General features: G+C 36.5%; 1 protein-coding gene across 2 annotated transcripts in view; it reads right to left on the bottom strand.

Moving 5' to 3' along the window:
* Positions 1-23795, bottom strand: part of LOC140157459 (uncharacterized) — a 40662-nt gene that overhangs the window by 348 nt on the left and 16519 nt on the right. The window contains exons 11-13 of one of the 2 annotated variants that reach the window (XM_072180661.1): positions 23029-23190; positions 18940-19042; positions 14780-16851 (exon numbers count right to left, since the gene is read on the bottom strand). In XM_072180661.1, coding sequence (XP_072036762.1) covers positions 18954-19042; positions 23029-23190 — 251 coding nt within the window. In that variant the 3' untranslated portion in view covers positions 14780-16851; positions 18940-18953. Of the gene's footprint in view, positions 1-14779; positions 16852-18939; positions 19043-23028; positions 23191-23795 lie in introns of those variants that run through there. The other variant, XM_072180662.1, reaches the window with a different exon arrangement.

Genomic DNA, 23795 nt, shown 5'->3' with positions numbered 1-23795 from the left:
CAGAAAAGAGACATTTATAAGGTAATAATCATGATAGTACTCTATATCTAGCTAGCTTTATCTGTAGACCATATAATATGTCAACTACATAAAGCTGCTAAAAGATCATTCTTATAATTTGCTCCATATTATCAATATTATTGCAAACACGGTGAACAGCGGATACTCATATATATTCGAAGGCTTACGTTTACGCCCGGCGTTTATACGCATAACGAACACGTGTGGTAGCCATATTATAACATTTCTTACATTTTTGTTTGGTATAAAATGTTAGTTTTCACTGTCAGATATGTCCTCTTTTACTTGGGCCCAAACAGACGAGGCAATCCAAAGAAAATCGCTATTTAATACCAGCGCATATGTCGCCAAAGCGAGTCACTCATTCGCACGATGTGCATATTCAGTACTACATGGCGTGCGGGCAGTCGTGCCATATCAAAAGAGCCGACACGACTCATGAACCTTTGGAAAGCTTCTTGCTATCTAGAGTACAGAAATAAATCAAATACTGGAACTTACGTTTCGTTAACACGACGTTTCTTCCGAAACCATCGGACATCATCGGGTGATTGAATTAGGTCGATTGGTCACGTGAGAGACGGCGATCAATTCCTTTCAGTGCCTGGTCCCACGCATGCAAGAGTTGAAAGCGTAGTCCTCCTGTTCTGTTCAGCTTTCGACTCTCTCCCAGACGGCTTCGCGCACACCCCTTTCAATCCAGCGTTCCTCCTTCTCCAGAATGATGGCGTCTTCCATATTAAAGGTATGTCCCGTGAATTGTTGTGGATGAAAACAGCCGAGTTCTGGGCTTCGTTAGAGCTAGGCCTGCGATGTTGGCCAATCCTAGTTCTAAGGGATTGTTTTGTTGACTCTCCGATGGCGTGACAATCTGAACATGCAATTTTGTAGACTGTTCTCGACTGTTTTAACTTGTCGACCTTGTCTTTTGGTGAAACTAAGGTCTGACGTAATGTTTGATGAGGTTTAAAAGCAAATGGAGCACCTGCTGTATTGAACGATCTACATAGTCGTTCAGAGGTCCCTCCAATGTAAGGCAAGGTGACAGTGAAGGCGCTACTCGTGGACTCGGACACAGTTTCCTGCGAGTTGGATTTATCTTTCTTTTCACGGGCACGTAGGAAGGTCCAGTCTCTGTATCCGCAACTACAGAGCGCTGACTTGATGTGCGATACCTCCTCCTCTTTATCCGAAGGATCCGTCACATGTCCTTATTTCCAGATGCTAATCTTTCCTTCTCCGAATTATCGGCGTTTTCCTTCTCACTCTTTAGCTTGCGAAACGTCCGAGTTTGGTGATCTTTTACCACGTCATGTTCAGTCTTGTGCGCATGCTCAATGAACTCTGATACTTTTAGTCGTGCAATTTCCGGTAAAACCTCAAAAGCGCTCCCGGTAAGCAAAATAAACAAGTAGTGTTGAAGTTTAATTTAAATTACTTTCATTTTATTACCACTACGTATGAATCTGCAATTCTATATGTTGAATGATACATCAAATTATTCGTCTGATCATAAGGATTTCAAAAATGTATAGTTTGTGCTATCTACGACCTATCGTTACCAAGTGATTATACAAAAACCTCATTTTTGGTCAAAAATTGCACATTTTGGTTGTATAGGGTAAAATTTCAAATTGCTTTGATTTGGGGGAAAATGGTGGCAAATTGTGTGTTTAGCTAAATGGAATCAGAAAAAGAATAATTTTGCATATCTACGGTGTTAACCTAGTAAGGAGCAGGGTAAAAAAGGTCATAGTTGGTTGACCATAGGCTACTGTAAATCATTAAAATATTATCCCCTCTCTCCATTACTGCAGCCCAAGTAGCTATTCACAAGGTATAGATACTAATAACTTTAATAACTAATTTGGTGCACGTCGCTTTAATTTGCTTATTGTTATAGAGGCCGACAGGAAGATACAGCATTTGCAACACCAAAATGGCAAGCAACTCGAATGACAACCTGATGCAGGAATTGCAAGAACGAGAAAGACATGAAGGTGAATTGATGAATTAATTAATTACCCACCATTCGTGATATCTGACCAATTAAAAATACTCCAAAAATTGCACCGTATTGAACAGGGATTAACACTATTATATGCTTTGAATAATATCCATGAAGATGCGTATTAACTGATATATATTGCGGTAAAACATACTGCCGTGTTCATATCCCTTACCAGAGGATGATTTAAGCACTACCCATCACTCCACTGGGGTCAACTTGCAGTTAGCACAGCTGTGTGAGTGAACATGACACCACTGCTTGCCCATTGCATAGACGTGCATGGTTAACTTTGAATTTGGACTGATATATTTAAAATAAAACACATTCAAAATGTTGGTCGATTTCATTTTATATTATCTACAGAAGGTGTGAATTATCCTTTTGCATACATCACTTTTGTTCTGAAATTGACCAAGTAATAATGACACACACACAATTCTAAAACAACATCTTTTGCACAGAATTCAATGGGATTTGAAAAGTAAAGTGGCAGTTGAAACTCTAGTGATAACACTTTTACAGTGCATGATGGGGCTTCCTTAAATCATCCTCTGATCCCTTACTATCCGAGTACGACAGAGTGCGATGTTACAATATTTTTGCAGTGCAAGGCCGAATTGACATTGGTCACTACAGTCCTTTCCCCCTGCTTACCACCATGCACTATTCGAGTACTTCCAACGCCTTCCGCCTTTCGAGTGTCGCAAAATGCATCATCTCCCCGGAGTTCAGTTTATTGCATTGATAGAATACGGACATATTGGCTGGTGCCTTCATCGGGAAAAAAAAGAATCACGAATAATGGCGCCTATGACCAATATCTTTCGGAGGCAAAAACACCTTTGTAGGCTTTATTGACATGGGGTCGTCAGGAAAAAAGTTTTCTGTTACTGAAACCAAAATTTGTATACGTTTTATAGACCTGACGATGTAAAACTAATGACAGCACACGCAGTGATGAATCGGCGCGTCGGTGTTTCAGAAATGTTAAAAAATACGTAAACACTTATATCTTACGTAGATGTTCTACATCGCTCTATGATTATCCACATATGGAATCAGTATGGACGACAAAAGAATTGCAAAGACCATCCGTTGCACACGATCTATGATGTTGATGTACTCCTGGGATGTACTACGTCATACCCCATGGAGTAGTGCATGATGGGAAGAAGGGAAAAGGTCTATTCACGCTGCGGGGGATCACAGTTTATCGCGTTTGTTATGCTTATAGTAATCTACTAATCTGCATTATCTAACATTCACGACGAATAATGCTTTCATCTTTTATTTCCTCTAGTGACTACAGATCAAGTAGCAGGAAACGGACCCTCTTCTACAACACTCATGCCAGCATCTATTCATGGTGAAAACGTCAGCGTGATAGAACAACAGACGATTGTCAAAGGAGACCAGAAGATCCTAACAGGAGACAATTACCAAGCACAGACTATGGTGTTTCAAGTTGTCAGAGATAAAGGGAAGGATACAAGTAGGTACCAAGTCTGAATCCTCCTCGTTTTACCATTAATATTCATTACAATAAAATGAGTTTTTACAAACATACTTAGAATATTTGTAACACAGATATTTGTAAATTAAAAGAATGAAAAATCCAAATGTATTCGTTCGTGTCCGAGCAACTCGTTAATCGAATTTTTACAGTATGCATTATTATTCTGATAACAATGGAATATGAATATGGCTCTCGAGTGGAATGGTTTCATTTTGGGTTGGGATGGGAACAATTCTGTATTGATTTGATTATCACTTAACATAACTCAATAACCACAGGACCTACAAAAGTGATATTTGAATTCTTCTACATGCTAGCTATGAATTGAGCAATGCAATTTTTGCTTAGTTTGGCTATGAATAAATGTATCCTAAATCATAAAATATTGAGAATTTCATTAATGACCATCATAACAATAAATAAAGCGACAAATACAGAAAAATGGCAGCTCAGTGGGTGAAAAAGTAAGCATTTTGGTCATTTTCTAACAACAAAGAATGCTGATGTTAAAAGAGGCCAAATATTTCTCTTTTCCTTCTTCAAAAAGTACGTGACTCACCCAATAATGAATGAGTGATATATTGTAGTAATGTTTCACCCACCTTGGTGAGAAATATTGTAATAATAGAATAATAGACAACTGTAACCGTATTTTGTCACATTTTACTGGCTGCAAGTGTCATTTATTTTAGCTTGCGACTCACACCTCACACACAACGCACTCATTCACAATCACAATGTATAAAAATATGTCACGCCAATAAGCAAGTTGACAGAGTGGCATGCTGCGCTGGACTTAGGATAACCAATCTCCATTATCCACAATGCACCAGTGAAGCAAGCGTGGGTACGACCCCAAGCCAAGGCCATGGGTTTCATCTTCGTTTTTAGACCCTTGATTCTTGTTCCGTGTGGAATATAGATAATTTGTTTTCGCTGGATGTTTTTTTTCTTTTTCCCCAAAAAAGGCATACTCACCTACTCACCCGACATCGTGTATAATGCGTCTGCATGTCCTGGTTTCAAAACTGGCAACTATGATTTTCAAAATGCACCCCAGTGCATAAACGTGTTAATTGGCTTTGAATCAATCTATTGCGGGAAGTGTAGAAATCAAACTACCGGAAGTGAAATTGCGTGTTACAAAAACGTTCATTTCGTCACCTAATAAATTTTGCACGTATAGGTGGGCTACATTGTCTCAAGCATAAGTATTATTATATACTGGAAACGTTTAATAAGACTGTAACCGATTTTGCCAGATTTTTCCGTCATGACGGTAAAAATCGAAAATGTACTAAATTATACATCATAAATTATATCGAAATTTTAATATCATTTTTAAAATTTAAATTTAATACAGGTTAAAGTGTACGTTCGTTCTACTTGTCTGCAATTATCAAGTCAGTAGCTTACTTTCAAGGTACACAAAATAAGTGTGTCTTGGAAAAGTTGATAATACATATTGTGTGACTTCATCGCACAGCATCATCATCCCTATATCTTCTTGTAGTGCGAATCCACTAGTTCTTCAACAGCTACGCATGGCGATTTTGATCGAGATAGGCCGAGCGACTTAGGCTATGCACATCACCTAAACGATGTGAGATACCACAGCGTTTCCATGACACGTTTTTACGATCTGCGCATGCTCATTACCCTATTTGACGTTGCCAACACAATACTAGGAATAACATAAATTCATCTCAATATGATCTTATTGTCCCTGAGTTTACAGACCATTGAAAGACCCCACCTCCGCTCGACCTTCAACAATACAGTGACAATAGGAGCTAATAGGTTTAACCTGTATTATATTCATAGCTGCATCGCTACTCTATTAGACTGAGTTCACATAGAAGTATACGGTATACGGTATTCGCTATACGAAATACGCTCATTCGATCAGGCTGAGTTAATATAGGAGTATACTATGTGAACTCATCCTGATCGAATGAGCGTATTTCGTATAGCGATTAGCGAGTCTAGGCATGATAGGTCAGTTTACCAATTTTCTTCGTCTAATCAAATGCTTGTAAGTTTACTTCTTGAGGTCACATTGCATTCAATGAGGTGTCATAATGTGCAGAATTAGATAGTGCATCTATTTAAAAAAAAATGAATTTACCCACATATGGTTTAGTTTTAAAATTAGGACGGTATACGTTGCACTAAAATCGAACACGCACGATTCCCACTTATTCCCACTATACTACTATACGCAGGTATACGGCCTTTTCGAATAGTGCCCTCTTATGTGACCCGGTACTATGAAATTACCTTGCTCGATTTAAGCTATACGCGTACACCTGCAAAACGTGCACCGTATACCCGAATAGTATACTTCTATGTGAACGCAGCCTAAGGGATTGGTTTTAGCCAATGATTGGTTTTAACCAACATGACCAATCGCTCACCGAGCGCGGAGTACAAGTATAAGCTTATATTGTAATAGAAGCTACTCTCGGTGGCCGGTGGGCAGTTTATAAAGACATGTGCTTTGATGGCTATACAAAATAATTCTTTACCTGGCGTAGACGATGTGCATCGCCAAGTGAACAATTTACGGGCTCATTAATTGGCGAGGTCATCGGCATATCAATTTGTAAGCGCTCTTTTAGCAAAGTCATAGTTCATTGAATTTACAAGCGTATGACAAAACAGGCGAAAATAGTAACTTTTTGCACAAGATTTTCAATTTAAAGAGAATTGGCCATTGCTCATTCTAGTGACGCTAGTGTATGGACAATATAAGTGTGCTGTTTCATTTAATGACATAAAATTTGACAAATATTGTAAGGAACACTTGAGGTTTTGACTTTTAAAACCTACATTTTGGTCAAAAAATGTGCTTGGATAGGTAGTTTTCAACAGATTTACCACATTGGCCTTGCTATAACATTGAACTGCGTTATCTGTTGACCTAGTGACCAAAAAGTGTTTTTAGGGGAAGTGTTAGCTTTCGTTTGATATAAAATAAATTCTGATTGGATGAAGGGAACACTTGTTCTCTGCTTGGAAGCTCTTGGACAAAAATGTGTGCTCAGGTGCATGATGGTTTATAAGAGAATCGTTGTTGTATTGAAACCTTTCCATATGCTCCGTTCTACCTGAGGACATATTGGAAGAATAAGATAATACATTAGCTTTTTTCATTTTGTCTTTTGGGAAATGAATAAACCATTACAATAAATATATAATACATTTATATTGGCTCGCCGTATGTGTAAGATAAACGGCTCAAAGTTAGTCGCTCGGATATACTATAGTCGCTCGGAAGCGACTAACATACTAACCATAGTTCAAAAAGATATCGATTATTTCTGGTCTGTTTTTCACCAGGTACCTAACAATAGAAGCACATCGTCGATGGTAGTGTAAATCATTTACCATACCCAAGTTCAGATCATGTAATTATTCTCCTGTTAATATATACATGTAGTATCTGCAAGTATTAACTATCTCATTATTCTAACATTTTCTATTCTTTCTTTTCTTTACATTCTTTGTTTTAAGGTTCCGTTTTCAGCTTAGAAACGATTAAAAAGCAGTTAATGGAAAAATACCGTGAAACAAGAGGCAAGCTACCGCTGCTACCTGGTATGCCAGAAGAGTTTGCCAAGATGGAAGACATCTTTGTGGACCTGGAAATCATCGAAGAAGATAAGAAACCTTCTGGAGTCATATGTGAAAAACTTAACTCGTACGGTGATCTTGTATGTATTCAAAGAAATAAAGAAAACAGTCAAGATAAAGAATTGGTAAAACGTATCTTAGTAAAGGGAAAACCAGGGGCTGGGAAATCAACCACAATATCCAAACTAGCATATGATTGGGCGTGTAACAAACAAGACTCGTCCATGTCTAAGTTTGACTTAGTGTTTGTTATCACAGTAAATGAGATTGATACCGATACAGATCTGATTGGTGTCATTCAAGAGCAGTTATTACCGAAAGTTTGTAGGCAGAGTCTTGAAGAACTTCTCCAGTCCAATGCTAGTTCGGTGGCCATTTTGTTTGATGGATACGACGAGGCCACCATCCATTTTGATCGATGTAAAGATATTAGAAATGTATTATGTAGCAAATGGTTGGCTGGAGCGAGTGTAATTGTAACCACTCGGCCCAATCTAGTCGGCAAATTTGGTCAAAAGTATGGCGCATATCTTCAAGTTGAAATAAAAGGTTTCTCTTGGGAGCTCAAGAAAAGTATGTTTCGAAGTTCCTGCGATTTAGGACAAAAGATAATAACGTTGACTATGGTGACGACGAATGTGAAAAAAAATTATGATGGTACTGCTGTTGGTGATGCTGCTGTTGGTGATAATGATGATGAGAAGGAGGATAATGATGATACTGCTAAGGCCTTTCTGCGCCGTATTAGGTGGTCAGGGTCCCTTGGAGCACTCTCAGTTATTCCCATCATTCTATCAATGTTGTGTTTGATTTGGACAACAATGGGAGAACTACCTATCAGTGTAACAGCACTCTACAAAGATGTGTTAATGCACCTAGCAAAACATAAATATGCAAAAACTACTGAAGATGACCTTGATGAATCAATCATTCATGAATGGATGGATAATGTCCTGTCCCATATTGGCGAAATAGCTATAATAGGACTATTTGAGGATAGATTAGTATTTAAAGCAAATGAATTTGAGAAAGACCATCTTGAAAATGCTTGTACACTGGGAGTAGTGATCAAAGAAAGAAAAAGGTCTGGAACTAGAGTTACATACAGTGTTACTTTTTACATAAATCATTTCAAGAAATGTGCGCTGCTTCATACTTGGCAAAATTGGTCGATAGAGACAGGGAGAAACTCAAGGTGTATTTAGGACAGATAAACCACAGTAATGTATTTGAAATGGAATACTTGTTACGGTTTGCATGTGGGGAGTGTACAGGTTGCTGAGGTCATTCTACCCCATGTTGTACAAATTATGTGCGAGCATGATAAGATGATGAGAGATAGTGACGGTCGTATCCCTAGTATTGATGAAAATGAGTGCCAACAAATGCCCCTTTTTCTGCTTTATGAGGCTGAATTGAATACACATACAGGAAGATGTTTCAATCTTCACGTGTTGATGAAACCTTTGTATGATACTGTTGTTATTCACAAAAGGAAAAAGTATCGCCCAAGGTTTCCATTCATAATGCCAAATCAATTTCCACGGTCATCATCAGAGTTTGATGAAGTATTTAATCACTATATGCTGTTGCAAAAACACACTATACCTGTTTGGGTGATATTAGAGTACTAATATATGATATTTTTGAGATTGAATGTTGGTCTCCATCTTTTCAGGAACAGAGTGAAAATTTTCTTTGCTGTGTGTCTAAATTATCTGCTGTACACTTGACCCATTTCGGGAATACCTTTCTTGAGATAACATCATTTCTTAACCACCTTATTGAACGACAGTGTACTCTAAACTCACTTGTAGAATTATGTCTCCATGGTGTTTGCTATGATGCCAAGTCATTTGGTTTATTTTCATCTTCCTTGCCATGTCTTGCTAAACTAGAGCTAAAACGCGTAGATATACGTGGTGAGCTCCCTAGAAACATTACATATCCAGCACTAAAACACCTACACATTGAAGGCCCTCTCACTAAAATTACACTAAGTGGAATGGTTGTCGTGGATTCACAAAATCTGAGCCAAATTCATTGGTGTGAATGTGAACAATCGATATCTTCCAAAACTTGTATACCATTAAAAACAATACACGTTAGAGGTTTCGAATTTAATGATGTGTGCAAGTTATGTAAGGCAGTGGCTAAACAACCAGATGATAAATGCAGGGAATGGTTTGATGAGTTTGCTGAAGCATTACAGAATATGCAGAGATGCAAATGTAAGCCCACGAGTGCTTGTAATGCAGAGTTATACTCTAATATTGATTATAATATACAGCTTGAAGAGCTAGATTTATATGGGAAAAGATTAGATCATGCAATACGAAACTTTGTATGTGCGTATAGGTATATGCCACACTTAAAATCTCTCAAGTTAGAACGTACCCATTTGGAACCTCAGCATTGTGAGATTCTCTTTGATGGTTTCATTGAGGTAGGCCGCACACGAGACAAAAGTGAGCTACCCCTAGAAGTCCTGGACATATCAAGGAATACGGTAGGTGATTCAGTGGGTAAACTTGCTGAAGCATTCATGTACCTGACCTACTTGAAATCACTTGATTTGAAGTTTACGGATATGACTCCATCTCAGTGGGTTTTGTTGTTTGATGGGTTAATAGCAGCAGGCAAGGCTCGCGAATGTGGGTTGGCACTAGAATTCTTGAACCTAACATCTTGGAATGATTATACGGTAGGTGATTCTATGGGTAAATTTGCACAAGCATACGTATACTTGACTCGTTTGAAATCACTTCATTTGATGGGGAAAATGAAACCGTCGCACTGCGCTGTATTGTTTGATGGGTTGAATACAGCAGGAAAGTCACACGAAGGTGGGTTAGCACTAGAAGACTTACACCTAAAATGGAACAACTTAGGTGATTCTGTGGGTAAACTTGCTCAAGCATATAACCATATGACTCGTCTGAAAACACTTGACTTGGGGAATGCGAAGCTCAATCCATCCCAATGTGCCGTGTTGTTTGATGGGTTTGTTGCAGCAGGTAAAATGTCAGCACATCAAGGTGATACAACCAGTATGCTAACTAATCAACCAAGTCTATCACCTAGAGGTTTAAAGATCGAAACATTGATATTTGAGGGAAATGAAATAGGCGAATCTGTTGACAAGTTTTGTGAGGCAATCAGATACATGCCTAATCTGACAAAACTTGCTTTACGTGATTGTATGCTGGCACAAGAGGGAGAGGCAAAGATAAGGACTGTTCTGAAGCAAACAAAAGCAAAGTGAACATATATTTTGATATGATTTCACTTGACTTAGATATTTGAATGATACAAAGCATAATCCAATATACATTATTATTTTAGGGTTTATTACAGCAGGTAAATTCTTAGCACAGCAGCTAACACCAATAGCCATAATGCCTATTGGCTTGAAGAATACAAAATTGTTATTAAGATCAAATGAAATCGGGTAATACAGTGACAACTTATATGAGGCATTCAGATACACGACTAATCTTAAAAAGCTCACTTCATATCGTCGGTCGCAACATAATATTGGCGTACTACGTGTTTGAAAGATACGTGTATAACGGAGTCGATACTCCTCCACTGTTATCTCGCAGTGGTCCGATTCCATTTGAAATTAAAGTTTAAAGTTCAAATTATTAAACTGTATCATTGATAGTTACAAAGGGATAACTATTATGTGATATAGCTAGTTCTAAACTTATACGTTACTATGTGAAACGGAAAGTTTGGAAAAATCACTCTACGCCACTATGTGTTATAGGGCTTACAATAGAAGGGATTTGACACCATAACACTAGTACATTACCTCTAGTGGTTTGAAGTTACATTTACAATATTTACATTTAAAAGACAAATTAAATCTGTATCCATGTGTATGAGGAAATCGGATACATGCCTGATATAAAACAACTCAAATTTATATAATATTTGTCAGCTGAAACAAGACGAATTAGCAATAGTACAAACTGTATCGAATCAATGAAATTGCCACATTCAGTCTTAAATATATCATGGAATGAAATCTTGTTGTCGATTCTGTCAGTGAATTTGATGGGGCATTTCTCATCTTCAGTAGATGCGTACTTTGTTTGACAAAATTAAAAACTTCCTCCTTTGCTAGTGAAGCTTTCAAATTTTGAGACAAAATTCTGGTAACGCCCTTTAAAGCCCTAAGATTCGCCCAAAAATAGACAAAATTCACTATCAATGTGTAAAATATATTAAATTTCTCTGGTATTAAATATTGAAAAATATTATACAGTTGTGCAAGTAACAATCAAAAAAGAAGAAGGGTTAAAATATTCAAATGTACTCACCAGGTTATTTTTCCAGATAATTTCAGAACCAACTAGATCCTTCCTCAGTGGGTAATGGTGTGTGATCTCTGGTAACACTGATCTCATCATCTCAAACGCCATAACCCACTGAGGAAGGAACCAGATGTTTTTGGTTTTGAAATTATCTGGGGAAAATAACTTGGTGAGTGCAGTTGAATGCTTTCGACACCGATAGACCCCTAGTGTCATACTCCGGTAGGCACAGGTAAGTCACTTTCGTATTGGGGTCCCCCTCCAACTCTGGAACTAGGGAAAATATCAAACTATTTCTTCTCTTGCTCTAATACAATAACCGTTTTGGAATATTAATCTGATGGTATACCAAAAAGTCGTTATTGAATTCCACTCACCAGAATACAAAGTCGATAAAGGTCGCCCTATGTAGTCGTCATAATACAAAAGGGTTGGTATATTTTTGTCAATTAGGATTCGTCAATATGCGGCGATAATATGCAAATAGGTGCTTACTTCACTGGGTGTAATATTCTGTACACTCATAGAAAGTGTTCGTTGGCATTATTCAGTAAGTTGATGTAAGTCGTTGCGTCAACTTTCCGAGTAATTTTAACGCGTACAATTTTGCGTAACGCTGACTCGATATCATTATGTTGGTCGCACTCATTTGCACCTAAAATGAAACTAGGTTAGCATAATTTTCTAGAGGTGTGCTACAGTATACAAAATTTTGCACTGATTACAAAAATAAATATTTGAATACTGCTAATTGTGCAGAAAATGATCCAATTAAGTAACAAAGTACCAAATTGGAATAACTCAAAACAATAAGTACCAGTAACTTAATATGAACGAGTTACACCAACTTACATGTTGAGTTACAATAACTCAACTAATTGGTTCTTTGAACCTTGTTTATTTTTCTAAGTTCCCTGAACTTGAATTCAGAAGTTGGCGTTACTTAAAAAGTTGACGCAACGACTTACATGAACTTTTTAAGTAATGCCAACAAAGTTGATTAGTTGACGGAACTTTTTGAGCTTTTTTCAGCATTTTTTAAGTTCGGATAACTAAAATGAATTTTGTTTTGGCAACTTTTATACTGTTTTTGAGTTGTCCAAACTTACTCCTTTTGAATTGCGCCAACAAGACGAACAAGTCATTTCTATGAGTGCATAGTATACTTATATTTGGTATATCAGTCTTATATCCAGCCTTCTTTACAGCTGGTCTAGTTTTAATTTTACTTAAACCTTATTGTATAATTATTGTCTGATAATAATATGTGTTTGCATGTTATTAATTCATATAAGCTATATATAGCTATTGAATGGCCCGTGTGTTAACTGGAAAACATGCTGAGTTTGTTCCTCAAGCAGAAGAGGTTTTGATAGATCGATTGATGTAAATATGTTAGTAGACGTATTGTTAAAGCAATAATGTGTGATTTGCGTAAAGAATAGATTCCTATTTAAATGTTTGTTTTCACTGATCACATTATCCCCTTTTAATTTCGAGCCAAAAAATGAGGTATAACGATGAAAATTGCGATTTCATTCCAGCGCCTACAATGCGTGTACTACGCTCGGCGATCGTAACATGTAATACTGCATGGAGCATCGTGCTCAACGTGTGTACACATAAGCTGCCATTCACGGGAGATGTTAGCAAGAAGTCGATCGATGAACTCTGAATAAAACCGGGTCGACCCGGTTTTAATATAAAAAGTTAAATTTTACTGTTATTAAAGCACTTCAGGCTTAGTCTTTTTACGTGGTATTTTAGTACACCACAGGGCATTAATTATGCAAAAAGTAAAAATCCGAGTAAAATTGAGGGCGTCGTTGTGAAGCAAATCACACATTATGGCTTTAAGTTTCATAATGTTGAATGATTTTTAAATATCGGCAAAAATTGTTTTTGGGTGTATATTTGTTTGGCCCGTGTGCTAAGCTGGAAAACAGACTGAGTTTGTTCATTAAACTTGAAGAGGTTTTAATAAATAATTGAAATACATTAATAGACATATTGTCTTTTTAAGTTTCGTAATGCTGGATGATTTTTAAGAATCCGGCAAAAATATGATCCAGTGAATTCTTTTTCTCACTGTGTTATGTCCAAACATTAAACCACTGGAATTACACAAACTCTTACGGAATGAATGAATGAATGAATGAATGAATGAATGAATGAATGAATGAATGAATGAATGAATGAATCAATCAAATAATTAATTATTTTGAACGGTTTATTTCCATAAGGATGCTCGAAATTAAAGATACTCTCAATTAAGCATGCATAAACGAGAGTGGCAAACAATTTGAGCACTTTTTACCAAAAGCAAAGAAAAGGTAAATAAATTGTCTATTGTTATTCTAACTATTGTTGTATTATACACTTTTTATGTATTGCTTAAAATTGTACCACAATAAAAAAATTTTTAACAAGATCTGTTAAGTGTGTCTTTTGAGTCCTAAGAAGTCTAACTAAATAGTAAGATAAAACCATACTAATACTACACCCCCCCATATCTTTCCCCATGGTGCCATAACTGGTAGTTTTGATCTCCTCTGTCAGAAATACCTTATAGAACCCATCTAATAAACCAACCGGAACGGTATAACAATTGAAATGCCAACCATGTTGATGGACAGTTCTAAGTGTCAGTGGGACAGGTCTCTAGTTTTATTCCACAACCATTCATACCTATCACCTGTTTTATTGTATTATAATGCGAATTGACCTGAGAAAGCCTCTTGATGGACACAATTAGATTGAAACGAGGATGAGTGACATAATATTCGATAGGGTCTATTCGTTGGTTGAGGACAAACTCAAACTTTCTGTCACTCAAACGGAGACACAATCACTTGACCGCGTTATATTGTTCCAAACAATAGAAACCACACCACCACTTCTGCCGGAGCGACGGCGCCCGACCGGCGGATGGGTTTAGAAGGCACCCCTTATCAAAGATGGTACAATTCGCTGTCCTAGTGCACGTTAGTAACCATTGGTTACTGCTCCAAGCCTGTTCTCATACACCTGTTCCGAATTTTGATATGCCATAGGCTTTGTGTTGTGATCATTTCGATCAGTGGTTCGTAACAAAGAAAACGTGATCCAGTTGGCCTAGCAACGGTCATATTGTAACGTGCACTACGACAGCGAATTGAGAAACTAATAATAATTGCACTCCAAAGTGAGTACTAACTTACTCTCTGCATAATAAAATTATGTTATACAGAACGCAAATTGTACTGAAAATTAAAAACAGGTCAAATAACGATATGCTTGCATAATATCTAACATCCATTTAATAATACACTTCATGTGTTACAATCAAGAACACATAACACACTTAAAATTAATTGAAACGATTCTCGTCACATATTAAAGTGAATTATGTACATGTCCATTTGAACTACGCATACGCCACAAATTAAAGCCTTTAGTATTAAGTTGCAAGAAATCCTAGAATGAGTAATTTTATTTCAACTCATTCATCGAATAATTAACGACATGTTCAAATATACATCACGCAGTCTTAATTATAATCTTGTGAAGTATTTCTTTTTTCTCTATCAATTCACATTTTCGGTAAATGCCATAAGCCTTTGCGGGTAGATAATTCCAAGAATTCTTTGCAAAGTACGTCTACGTCATGCCGCGGAAGGTAATCATGTGGGTCGATGTCAAGTAAGAGGTGCGTTAGCGAACTAAAAAAAAAGCGCAAATAGTGCGAGCGTGCACTAAAATAAAGTTTGTGCGTAAGCAATGGTAAGATGGGCGATATCGCCAAATGTGAACAAAATAGCGGCTTCAGCCAAATTCAACCACGCTCATAACGCTCAAGAGGGCGCACCACCAAATCACTCCACGATTTATGTAACAGTGAAATTCGGTTAAAATAGTCCACCGCTTATTTGAGCTTGTTTCGGCTTTATTTTTTTTTTCTAAACGTATAGTCAAATTTTGCCCGTTTTCAGCCTATTTGCTTCCGACAAGTATATACATGAAGAATTCGGAGAAAAGTCCCAATTTTTATTTCAGAGTTGAAGTTCTGGCGCGAATTTGAACAACGTCCGGTTTCCAAAATTGAGTGAGTTTTTAGGGTTAAATTTGCACAATATTTCTTTGCGGCAAAATAACAGAAAAAGTCGGTGGTTAGCAATATATTCCGTTAAAAGAATAATATTCTACACATGATCAGCTTTAATCTGATACCAAGCTAGTTGAAATACGTAATTCAAGTGCCAAAACGAGATCCAAATGTAGGCCTTTTACCGTGTATTTCAATGGGCGCGTTTAATGGTGGTGCGCTCCCTCAATCTGGAGTTTAACAATCTAAGTTATACGTCGATGCCTTGGATTATTGAACTCCAGATTGGAGAGTCCGGTGCGTGAGCCGTCTAAACGTGTTTGAATGCGGCTGACACCGGTGTGGAGTGTTTGAACCTGGCGACCTCGCTCATCTGAGAGTACGTACACGGAGCGCTCAACTTGTCAGCGCTTACGCGTATACACCCTTTTGTGTACGATCGCGCTAATTGCGCCATAGCGCATCCGCACTTTTTTTTAACCTCATGGGCAACAAGACCTACCTCCCACATCGTTATGCGCACCTTATGATGATTTTTTTCTCGTCGAAATTCGCAAAGGCTTTTGGAGGTTACCAAAATGGTGGTATTATATCAGATCGTCATGATTACCGTATAGTGACGAATAACAGATAAATATAAGCCGATCCCTCCTAAGTGTCAGTCATGTACACTATATTTCTGAATTTGAATTGATAAGAGACCTCTAGAAGCTGCCATGTCGCTAGTATATCTGGAGACAGCGGGCGGTCTTCCTATACTGCATGCATACATACATGTTAACATTTATATGAGGCGTCTTTTTACCGAAGTTTACAGAATGTTACAAAACATAGTCCAACTTAATAACGAACAAGAAATGAATAAAATACATTTGAAGAAACAATTATAACCGCGTCTTGATGTGTTTCTCAAATTGTCCGAGTGAACACTTGCATGGCGAAAATTTGAAGGCATTGAGTCCCACACGTCATCAAATGCTCTTTTGAATTCTGAACCAACAATGTATGCATTAAACAGTGTTGTTGCTCCTCTTTACATGTTGCTCACTAGATTGTTCATGATTTTGTTTACACAATTTATTCAAAAATTGAATAATATTTGAATTTGATGAAATATCGTAATAATAGAGACTGCTTTCTGAAGATATCGAGGTGAATATAACATACACACAATATAAAATCAGTTGTATTTTTCATTCAAAGCTCATGGTCATTTCGGGTTTCATCGGTGATCGTATACGTCAGCAGACGACAATGTTGTCTGTAAGAGAAGTTAACATATTGTGATAAGTATGAATAATGATGCTGATTAATATCATTTTATTTTTACATGAAAACAAAGAAATTATATGAACAATGTGTGTTGATCGAACTATTACAGGGCAACGTTTTTAGACACATAAAATGTAATTAAAGCTATATTGTAACATTTCCTGAGGAGGTCGCCCTAAATATTTTTCAAAATACTGGTTTTTACACGATTGTAATGTACTTTGGTAAACTAACATAGCATGCAAAATCAAGACTTAAGGGCGTACTACACCCATGTATTGGTTTGATTGGTCTAACAAAATATTTTTTCATTTATAGCTAGGCGATATATGCACGGATCATGTGAAGTAAAGAAAAAAATAAAATAATAATAAAAAAAGGTGCTTTTAAACCATTGTATAGTAAGTCATTTTAGCCCTATATATTTTTTGTTTACATGTATCCTGGTAACTCAGATGCGTGTTTCATAACAAACCATATAATTTATTCTTTTCAACATGTTCAAGTAGGGGGCATGAATAGAATACATTAAATCCTTTGATATACCATCTATAGAAATGTACTCACTGATTATAACACTGAATAAATTAAATAGGCCTAATCTCTTCCACATAGACAATTCAATACTACACCATGTATTTATCTTCTATAATGTAGTGTTAGGAAAAGAGATTAAAAAAGGCTATAAGGTCATCAAAGGTCAGGTTATAGGTCAATTGGTTCAGGTCAAATTCAGGCATCAACATGTGGTAGTCTGTGATATCATACATGTCATAATGAGGCATTAATTTTGATATTTTGTCTGTTACTGGATATATAATGGAAATATGTGAGGTGGATATACTAAAATACCTTGGGATGTAAATGGTGAGTACAATTTAGATTGCCTAGTTGAGATGAATTGGGCAAATAAATATAAAATAGTTACCAAAATCACAAAAATGAAGCTTACGGAAAACTACCTAATATGGTGGTATGGGTGACAAAAATACAATCTTTTTCAACATTGCTGTAGTGTGGTTGTGGTAACCTGTTACCTATGGCTTAATTAAGTTTCAGTGAAATAGTGTCGCAAGTTCAAAATACAAAATATAGCTCAACATTGAAAATTGAAGCATTTTAACCGGTTCGTTTTTTGATAGTTGTGGAGCACCAAGTTCATGAAGTCATAAAAGAAATCAGGGACCGCTTATTCCCATTTTACATATCAACATTATTTCCCTAATGAGTTAACATCACATATCCAAAATTTTAACGAACTCAGTTGATAGTAAGCTTTCCAAAATGAAGTGAATTTAAAACATCAGTGAGGTACCACCTTTTGGCTTATATCATTAGAAGCATGTAGGCTTCATTGATACTGATGCCACCAATTGAACGAGAAGATTTGCCCCTTCATTTTGCATACCACTTTGTCCAATTTCTTTTTCTCATTTCTTCACAAAATGCAAAAAAATGCAAAAAAAATGCAATGGGTGTAGTACCCCCTTAAGGTGCTATAGTTTTGTCAAAATTTTGGTAAATCGTCTGACAAGGCGGTTTATTATTACGATGGAAATATCAAACGACCGCGTACACGATGCTCATAACAAAGTACATACATGGCGTGCGGACAGTCATGACAAGAAGAGACCCGACTCACGTTCGAAGGACTGGCTCGCATTGACGATATATGTGCTGGTATTAAATAGCGAATTATATTTCTTATGGAAATGTTACAATATAGCGAGGGTAAACTCTAGCTTTGATAAACGACTTATTGTATTTATTGTTGTTTTATTTGTGGTCGTGGTGGGGGTGGTGGTGGTGGTAGTTATATGTAGTGGTGGTGGTAATTTCGTTGTCATCTTTGTTGATGATTCTTGAAAATATACTTCTTAAAACAACAACAACAAGTCTATCAAGAATATCTCTTGTCAGTGGTAATGGTTAGGGAGTAAGCTAATTACCGTCTCTCTCAAAAGGCGTTTAGTAATACAGATAAGTCTGAGTGATAACGGTATAAATGTTGCGTAAAGCAAATATCGGTGGTATGGAAGTCTTACATTACAAATTGAAAAAAAAATTAAGCCCTTACCAGGTGCTTTTGGTTCAATAATGGTGGGTCCGCTTGCGTCGTTGAGTACCTGGTGGTCCCGCAGGTGGACCAGCAGGAGGACCTGGTGGACCATATGATTGACCTGAGCAATATAAATTACAATCAGACAAACGCACACAAAGTATGTGACACAACAAATAGGTTTCCGTCGCAACATAATTGAGGTGATCTATGTCAGTACAACTAACGCCTTAAGTCTCTATTATGTCAATAAAGGCATACTGCAGTTAAGTGCGCTTCAGACTCCGTATTGTACGTACAATATTGTGTGTACAATATTTTTCGTGACGTCAGAAAGTATTGCACGTACAATAAAAAGTATGTACCGGGAAATATATATTTTGCCACAATCATTGGTTGCTTAATTGATACGGAGTTGCCAAATTTCTAAGAGTGGTAAATTTAGTGCAGTGTTCGTGCACGGAATGATGAACATCTTTTATGTCTTCTTGTATTCAACTGTACTTGAATTATTATATAATCAATGGGCACCTTTAAAGTTAATAATATTAATACTGATATTAATATAAAAAATATTAAAATTGTAATAATAATATAAATGGCACATTCAGTTCTTATTTATTTATTTATAGGTTCATTTATTTAGGCCTATTTGTTTATTTATTTATTTATTGATTGATTGATTACTGATTGATTAATTGATTTAGAGATTAATTTATATTTAGTCATATATTGATTTAGTCAGTTTCTTAAGTATTATTTATAGGCCTGTAGACCCGGATGCAACGCCTTCTATACTTTTTCATTAATTATAGGCCTATTAATAGTAATGCGTTGAGATTTTAAAAGTAATATCCGCCTTTATTTCTTTCTTTTTGAAATGATATACTCGTTACAAAAACAAATCAGCATGGAAAACATTTTTTTTTCGTCAGAGGCAGATATTTGGTCTAATCAGTTAAGCGTCCAAAACACCACAGTTAAGCGTCCAAAATTGTAAGTGGGCTTTCTTTTATTTTACCTCATTATTTCGTTAAAATTACTCGAAAACCCTCCTAAGAGTTGTTACTAATAAACATTTCATAATTTTGGGCAAAGAATAGCCAAATAGTTGACCGAAATCGTATATTTGCATCAATATTTGACTGAAATCGTATATTAGCATTACCATGTCTCTCTGATTGGTTGATTATCAAGAGGATTACGGCATCCTCAAAGCATCCTGCTGTAATTCTCTATTCGATATCTATTATAGGACCGATCTTTTGAAATCCATACAACCGTGTCAAATGAAATAGTCTCGAATCATAATTTGTGCACGATACAACGTTGATAGGCCTACCGTACGTCAGATTTCGGAATTTTATTGAAAATAGGCATAAATTACATTGAACAGGACCTGGTTGAATGCTGGCAAAAGTAGACAAAATAACTATGGGTCGAATTTACATTAATCAGTGTCCTGGGCCTGGGTAACATTTAGGACTCCTTCGCATTCTAAAACAATACTTCACCAAATGTCCTTGCTTTCATTTTCTCATTTAATTTGTTTTAATTTTAATTAATTTCTTTATCCACTGGCTCTGTGGTAAATCCGGTATTGCCAAATATTGCTCGTCCGTTATCCGTGTTAATCTATTTATTTATTAAAATGCACCATCTATTAAATTTCTGTAATACAATGTATAGGCCTAGTGTATTTGACAACAAAGTTGTTTTTATTTTTGATTGGAATTTGGGGTTCCAATTTACAAGTGGTCTGTTTTTACACGATTTCATATATAAAATATGTTTGGGCATGGCGGAATTAGTATATGATTAAAAATAGACATACTCTTAGGCCCCTTTTTTAATGTTTGTACATTATTAATATTAATATTAATGTACAAAATGCAAACGAATGTGTATATATTTGATTGTTTTGTAAACATTAAATTTGATGTTTACTCATAATTATGTCTGGAAAGTCAGGGATAAAACTAAGGAGTATCGGTATTTAGTTTCCTGGGAAAGTGGATCAGATGAGCAGTGAGTAAAAACATTCCCTCTAAATGTTTATTTTATTTTTATTTTTAATGAATTTATTAGGCCTACTGGTAAAGTGCAGAAAAACCTCAAAACGCACTCTAGGATTTTTCATCAGCAGCAGTAGAAATTTCTCTTGCATAGATTTTCGGGTGACCTCGCTTGGATTTAGCAAACAATGAACCGTCAGGGTTTTATATTATATAGCGCGTTATTTAATCTGATTCAACTCGTCGTGGCACGTATATTTATTGGACGTGCAATACTTTTTGACGTCACGAAAAATATTGTACATACAATATTGTACGTACAATATGGAGTCTGAAGCGCACCATACTGTCCGTTTTCCTATACACAATACACAGTGCTCTCACCATTGACGCGTGACCTCTACAAACAGTGTATGTTAAAGGTATATGGGCATTGCCTAGTTAACATCACTGTGTGAAAAATAACCAGCCAATATTTAAACTATTCTCCAAACTTCTAGCAAATATATTTTTCTAACATGACCTACAATTACAGCTAGGTTAGATGTTCAGAAGGGGTCACACTTTCGTAGAATATGAGTGAGGGCAAAGCATAGCTAGCTCATAGCTAGCCAACTCCCCGTGTTAATTGAATGGAGATTTGACCGAAAATATTGAGCTATATTGGTAACGGACCGCTCCGTTCTGAAGGATGCCACAAAAAAACGGTATAAGCTACATTTAAACTATTCTATGAAATTCTAGAAAATATAGTTTTGTAACATGTCCTAAATTTTTAGCTAATTTAGGTGTTTGGAGAGAGTCGCACTTTTGTGTTTTAGGAAGGATATGTAAACGACAGATAACACCAAAAATATGAAGAAATTATTTCCAAACCGTGTTAAGTCAACAATCATTATGTTGCTCATTTTCAAGAATGCTGGTTTACAAAAGCAGGCCATTGTCTCATTTCGTGAACAAAGGTACACATACCATTGTTTCCTTTCGTTTCCTTTATAATCGGTTACCCAACTGAAGCTATAATAACAGCTTTATTGCGATATCGCACATGTAAAACAGACACTTGTGCACACAACCAGAGAAGATCCGATTTAATCAGTTGAGCTGTTTCAATGAGTGTTATCTTGGTTTAATAGCTTTTAATGGGGTTTAAGTCCTGCAAAGGTCGAGATGAATTCTACTGTAGACATGACTGCATCATGGAGTATTTCGTGATTCTAGCTTCCTCTTTTTATGATTCAGTAGATATTAAAAAGGCTTATTCCTAAAATTTCAGTTGATACAGATTTTGCCTTTGCGGGTTATTATGGATGATCATGTGTATTACATAAGCTCCATAGGACATTGTGTAGTAATTTCATTCTGATAACAGAACATAAATACAAAGTTGAAGATGTTTTGGCCAAATGAATGAATCTACAAGAATTTGTTTGCACACAAACATTATGAATCAGATTTTTCCGATGGTATAAAACTTTCAAGCTCGTTTTAGAAAAGTGGGTCAATGAGGCTGCGCAGCATGAAAAGGCCCTTTAAGATTGGATTAAGACTTTCTTTACCCTTGACCAAAAGGCTGACAGTAGAGCTTTTCACTTGATTTGGGAATGATCTTCTTCCCATGATCTCTCTCGTTAGTTCTGTTTCCTTCTTTTTATTCCATGTGCTATTTAGCCTTGCCTGAGCGATACGCTTGAGCCTGGTCCCATCAGAACCCAAGTGTGTCTCTGCATAGAGCAACTATTGAATCATTTTAATAAACAACACACTTTATATGGCCCTTTACGTATCTTACCTAAGCAAGTCTCGCATAATAAATTGTATTCGGTAGATGATGGATTACCGTTTTCATTAGATAACATTTCTTATGAATATTCATATAAAAGCATACAGTCATATTCATAGTTATATTCCAACAAACAAACATCACAGCATTTCATGGTTCTTTGCGTATCTTACCAATGCAAGTGCAGCATAAATTGTATTCGGTAGATAACGGATTACCGTTTTCATCTGTCAATATTTCTCATGAATATTCATATAAGAGCATACCGCCATACTCAACAAACAAGACAACATTCTTTACGTTTCTTACCAATGCAAGTGCAGCATAAATTGTATTCGGTAGGTGACGGGTTGCCGTTGTCATCAGGTAACATTTCTCGTAGAAAGATGTCACATGTATCAGGATCAACGGGTCCCATGTTTGATGATGCCGAACAATGTTGCAATGGGAGAATGGCAAAGTTGGCATTGTCTGTAAAATTACAATATCATGAATATTCATTAAAACATACATATTCATATACATTTTCTTATGGGAGAGTTTGCGAAATACCGTTCTAAGTACGTCAACTTCATTCATTATTCATTCATGGTATAGAGATTTCATAGTAAAATGGTCTTAATAGATTATCCCTGATTTGCTGTTTAATGGTTTGTGGAATGATGTGGGCCGTAGTGGTCAGCGACAACCTGTCAAGTGTGCTGAGGCTTGTGGATCAACGTCGAGGCGTTGTGCCTGTGCGTAGCGCACTATAAATCACTGCGCTTTTTTTTTAGACGGCGAAGTAAGCTGCATTAGCAAACTCTCAAACTGACTCACGGTGAACGGCGACAATTCATATTTTGTTGTTTTTTCTTAACTAATGGATATACTACTAAGAAAAACAAATTTAGGTTTTAGATAATAACGAATCACTAACATGCCGCTCCTTAATCTGCGTGATCTAAGAACCGCGACAACCAGTTGAAATCAAGTTGACTTCCTAACATGCCTAATATGTAAGGTTAAAAAGAAGATCAATCTGTGATGAGTGTATCAGTGAAGTTAGAACTTGGATGGCCGAAAATATGTTGAAA

The sequence above is a fragment of the Amphiura filiformis genome, chromosome 7, assembly GCF_039555335.1.
Source record: "Amphiura filiformis chromosome 7, Afil_fr2py, whole genome shotgun sequence".
NCBI lineage: Eukaryota > Metazoa > Echinodermata > Ophiuroidea > Amphilepidida > Amphiuridae > Amphiura > Amphiura filiformis.
The sequence above is the reverse complement of the archived record's forward strand: the minus strand, read 5'-3'. Positions and strand labels throughout refer to the sequence as shown.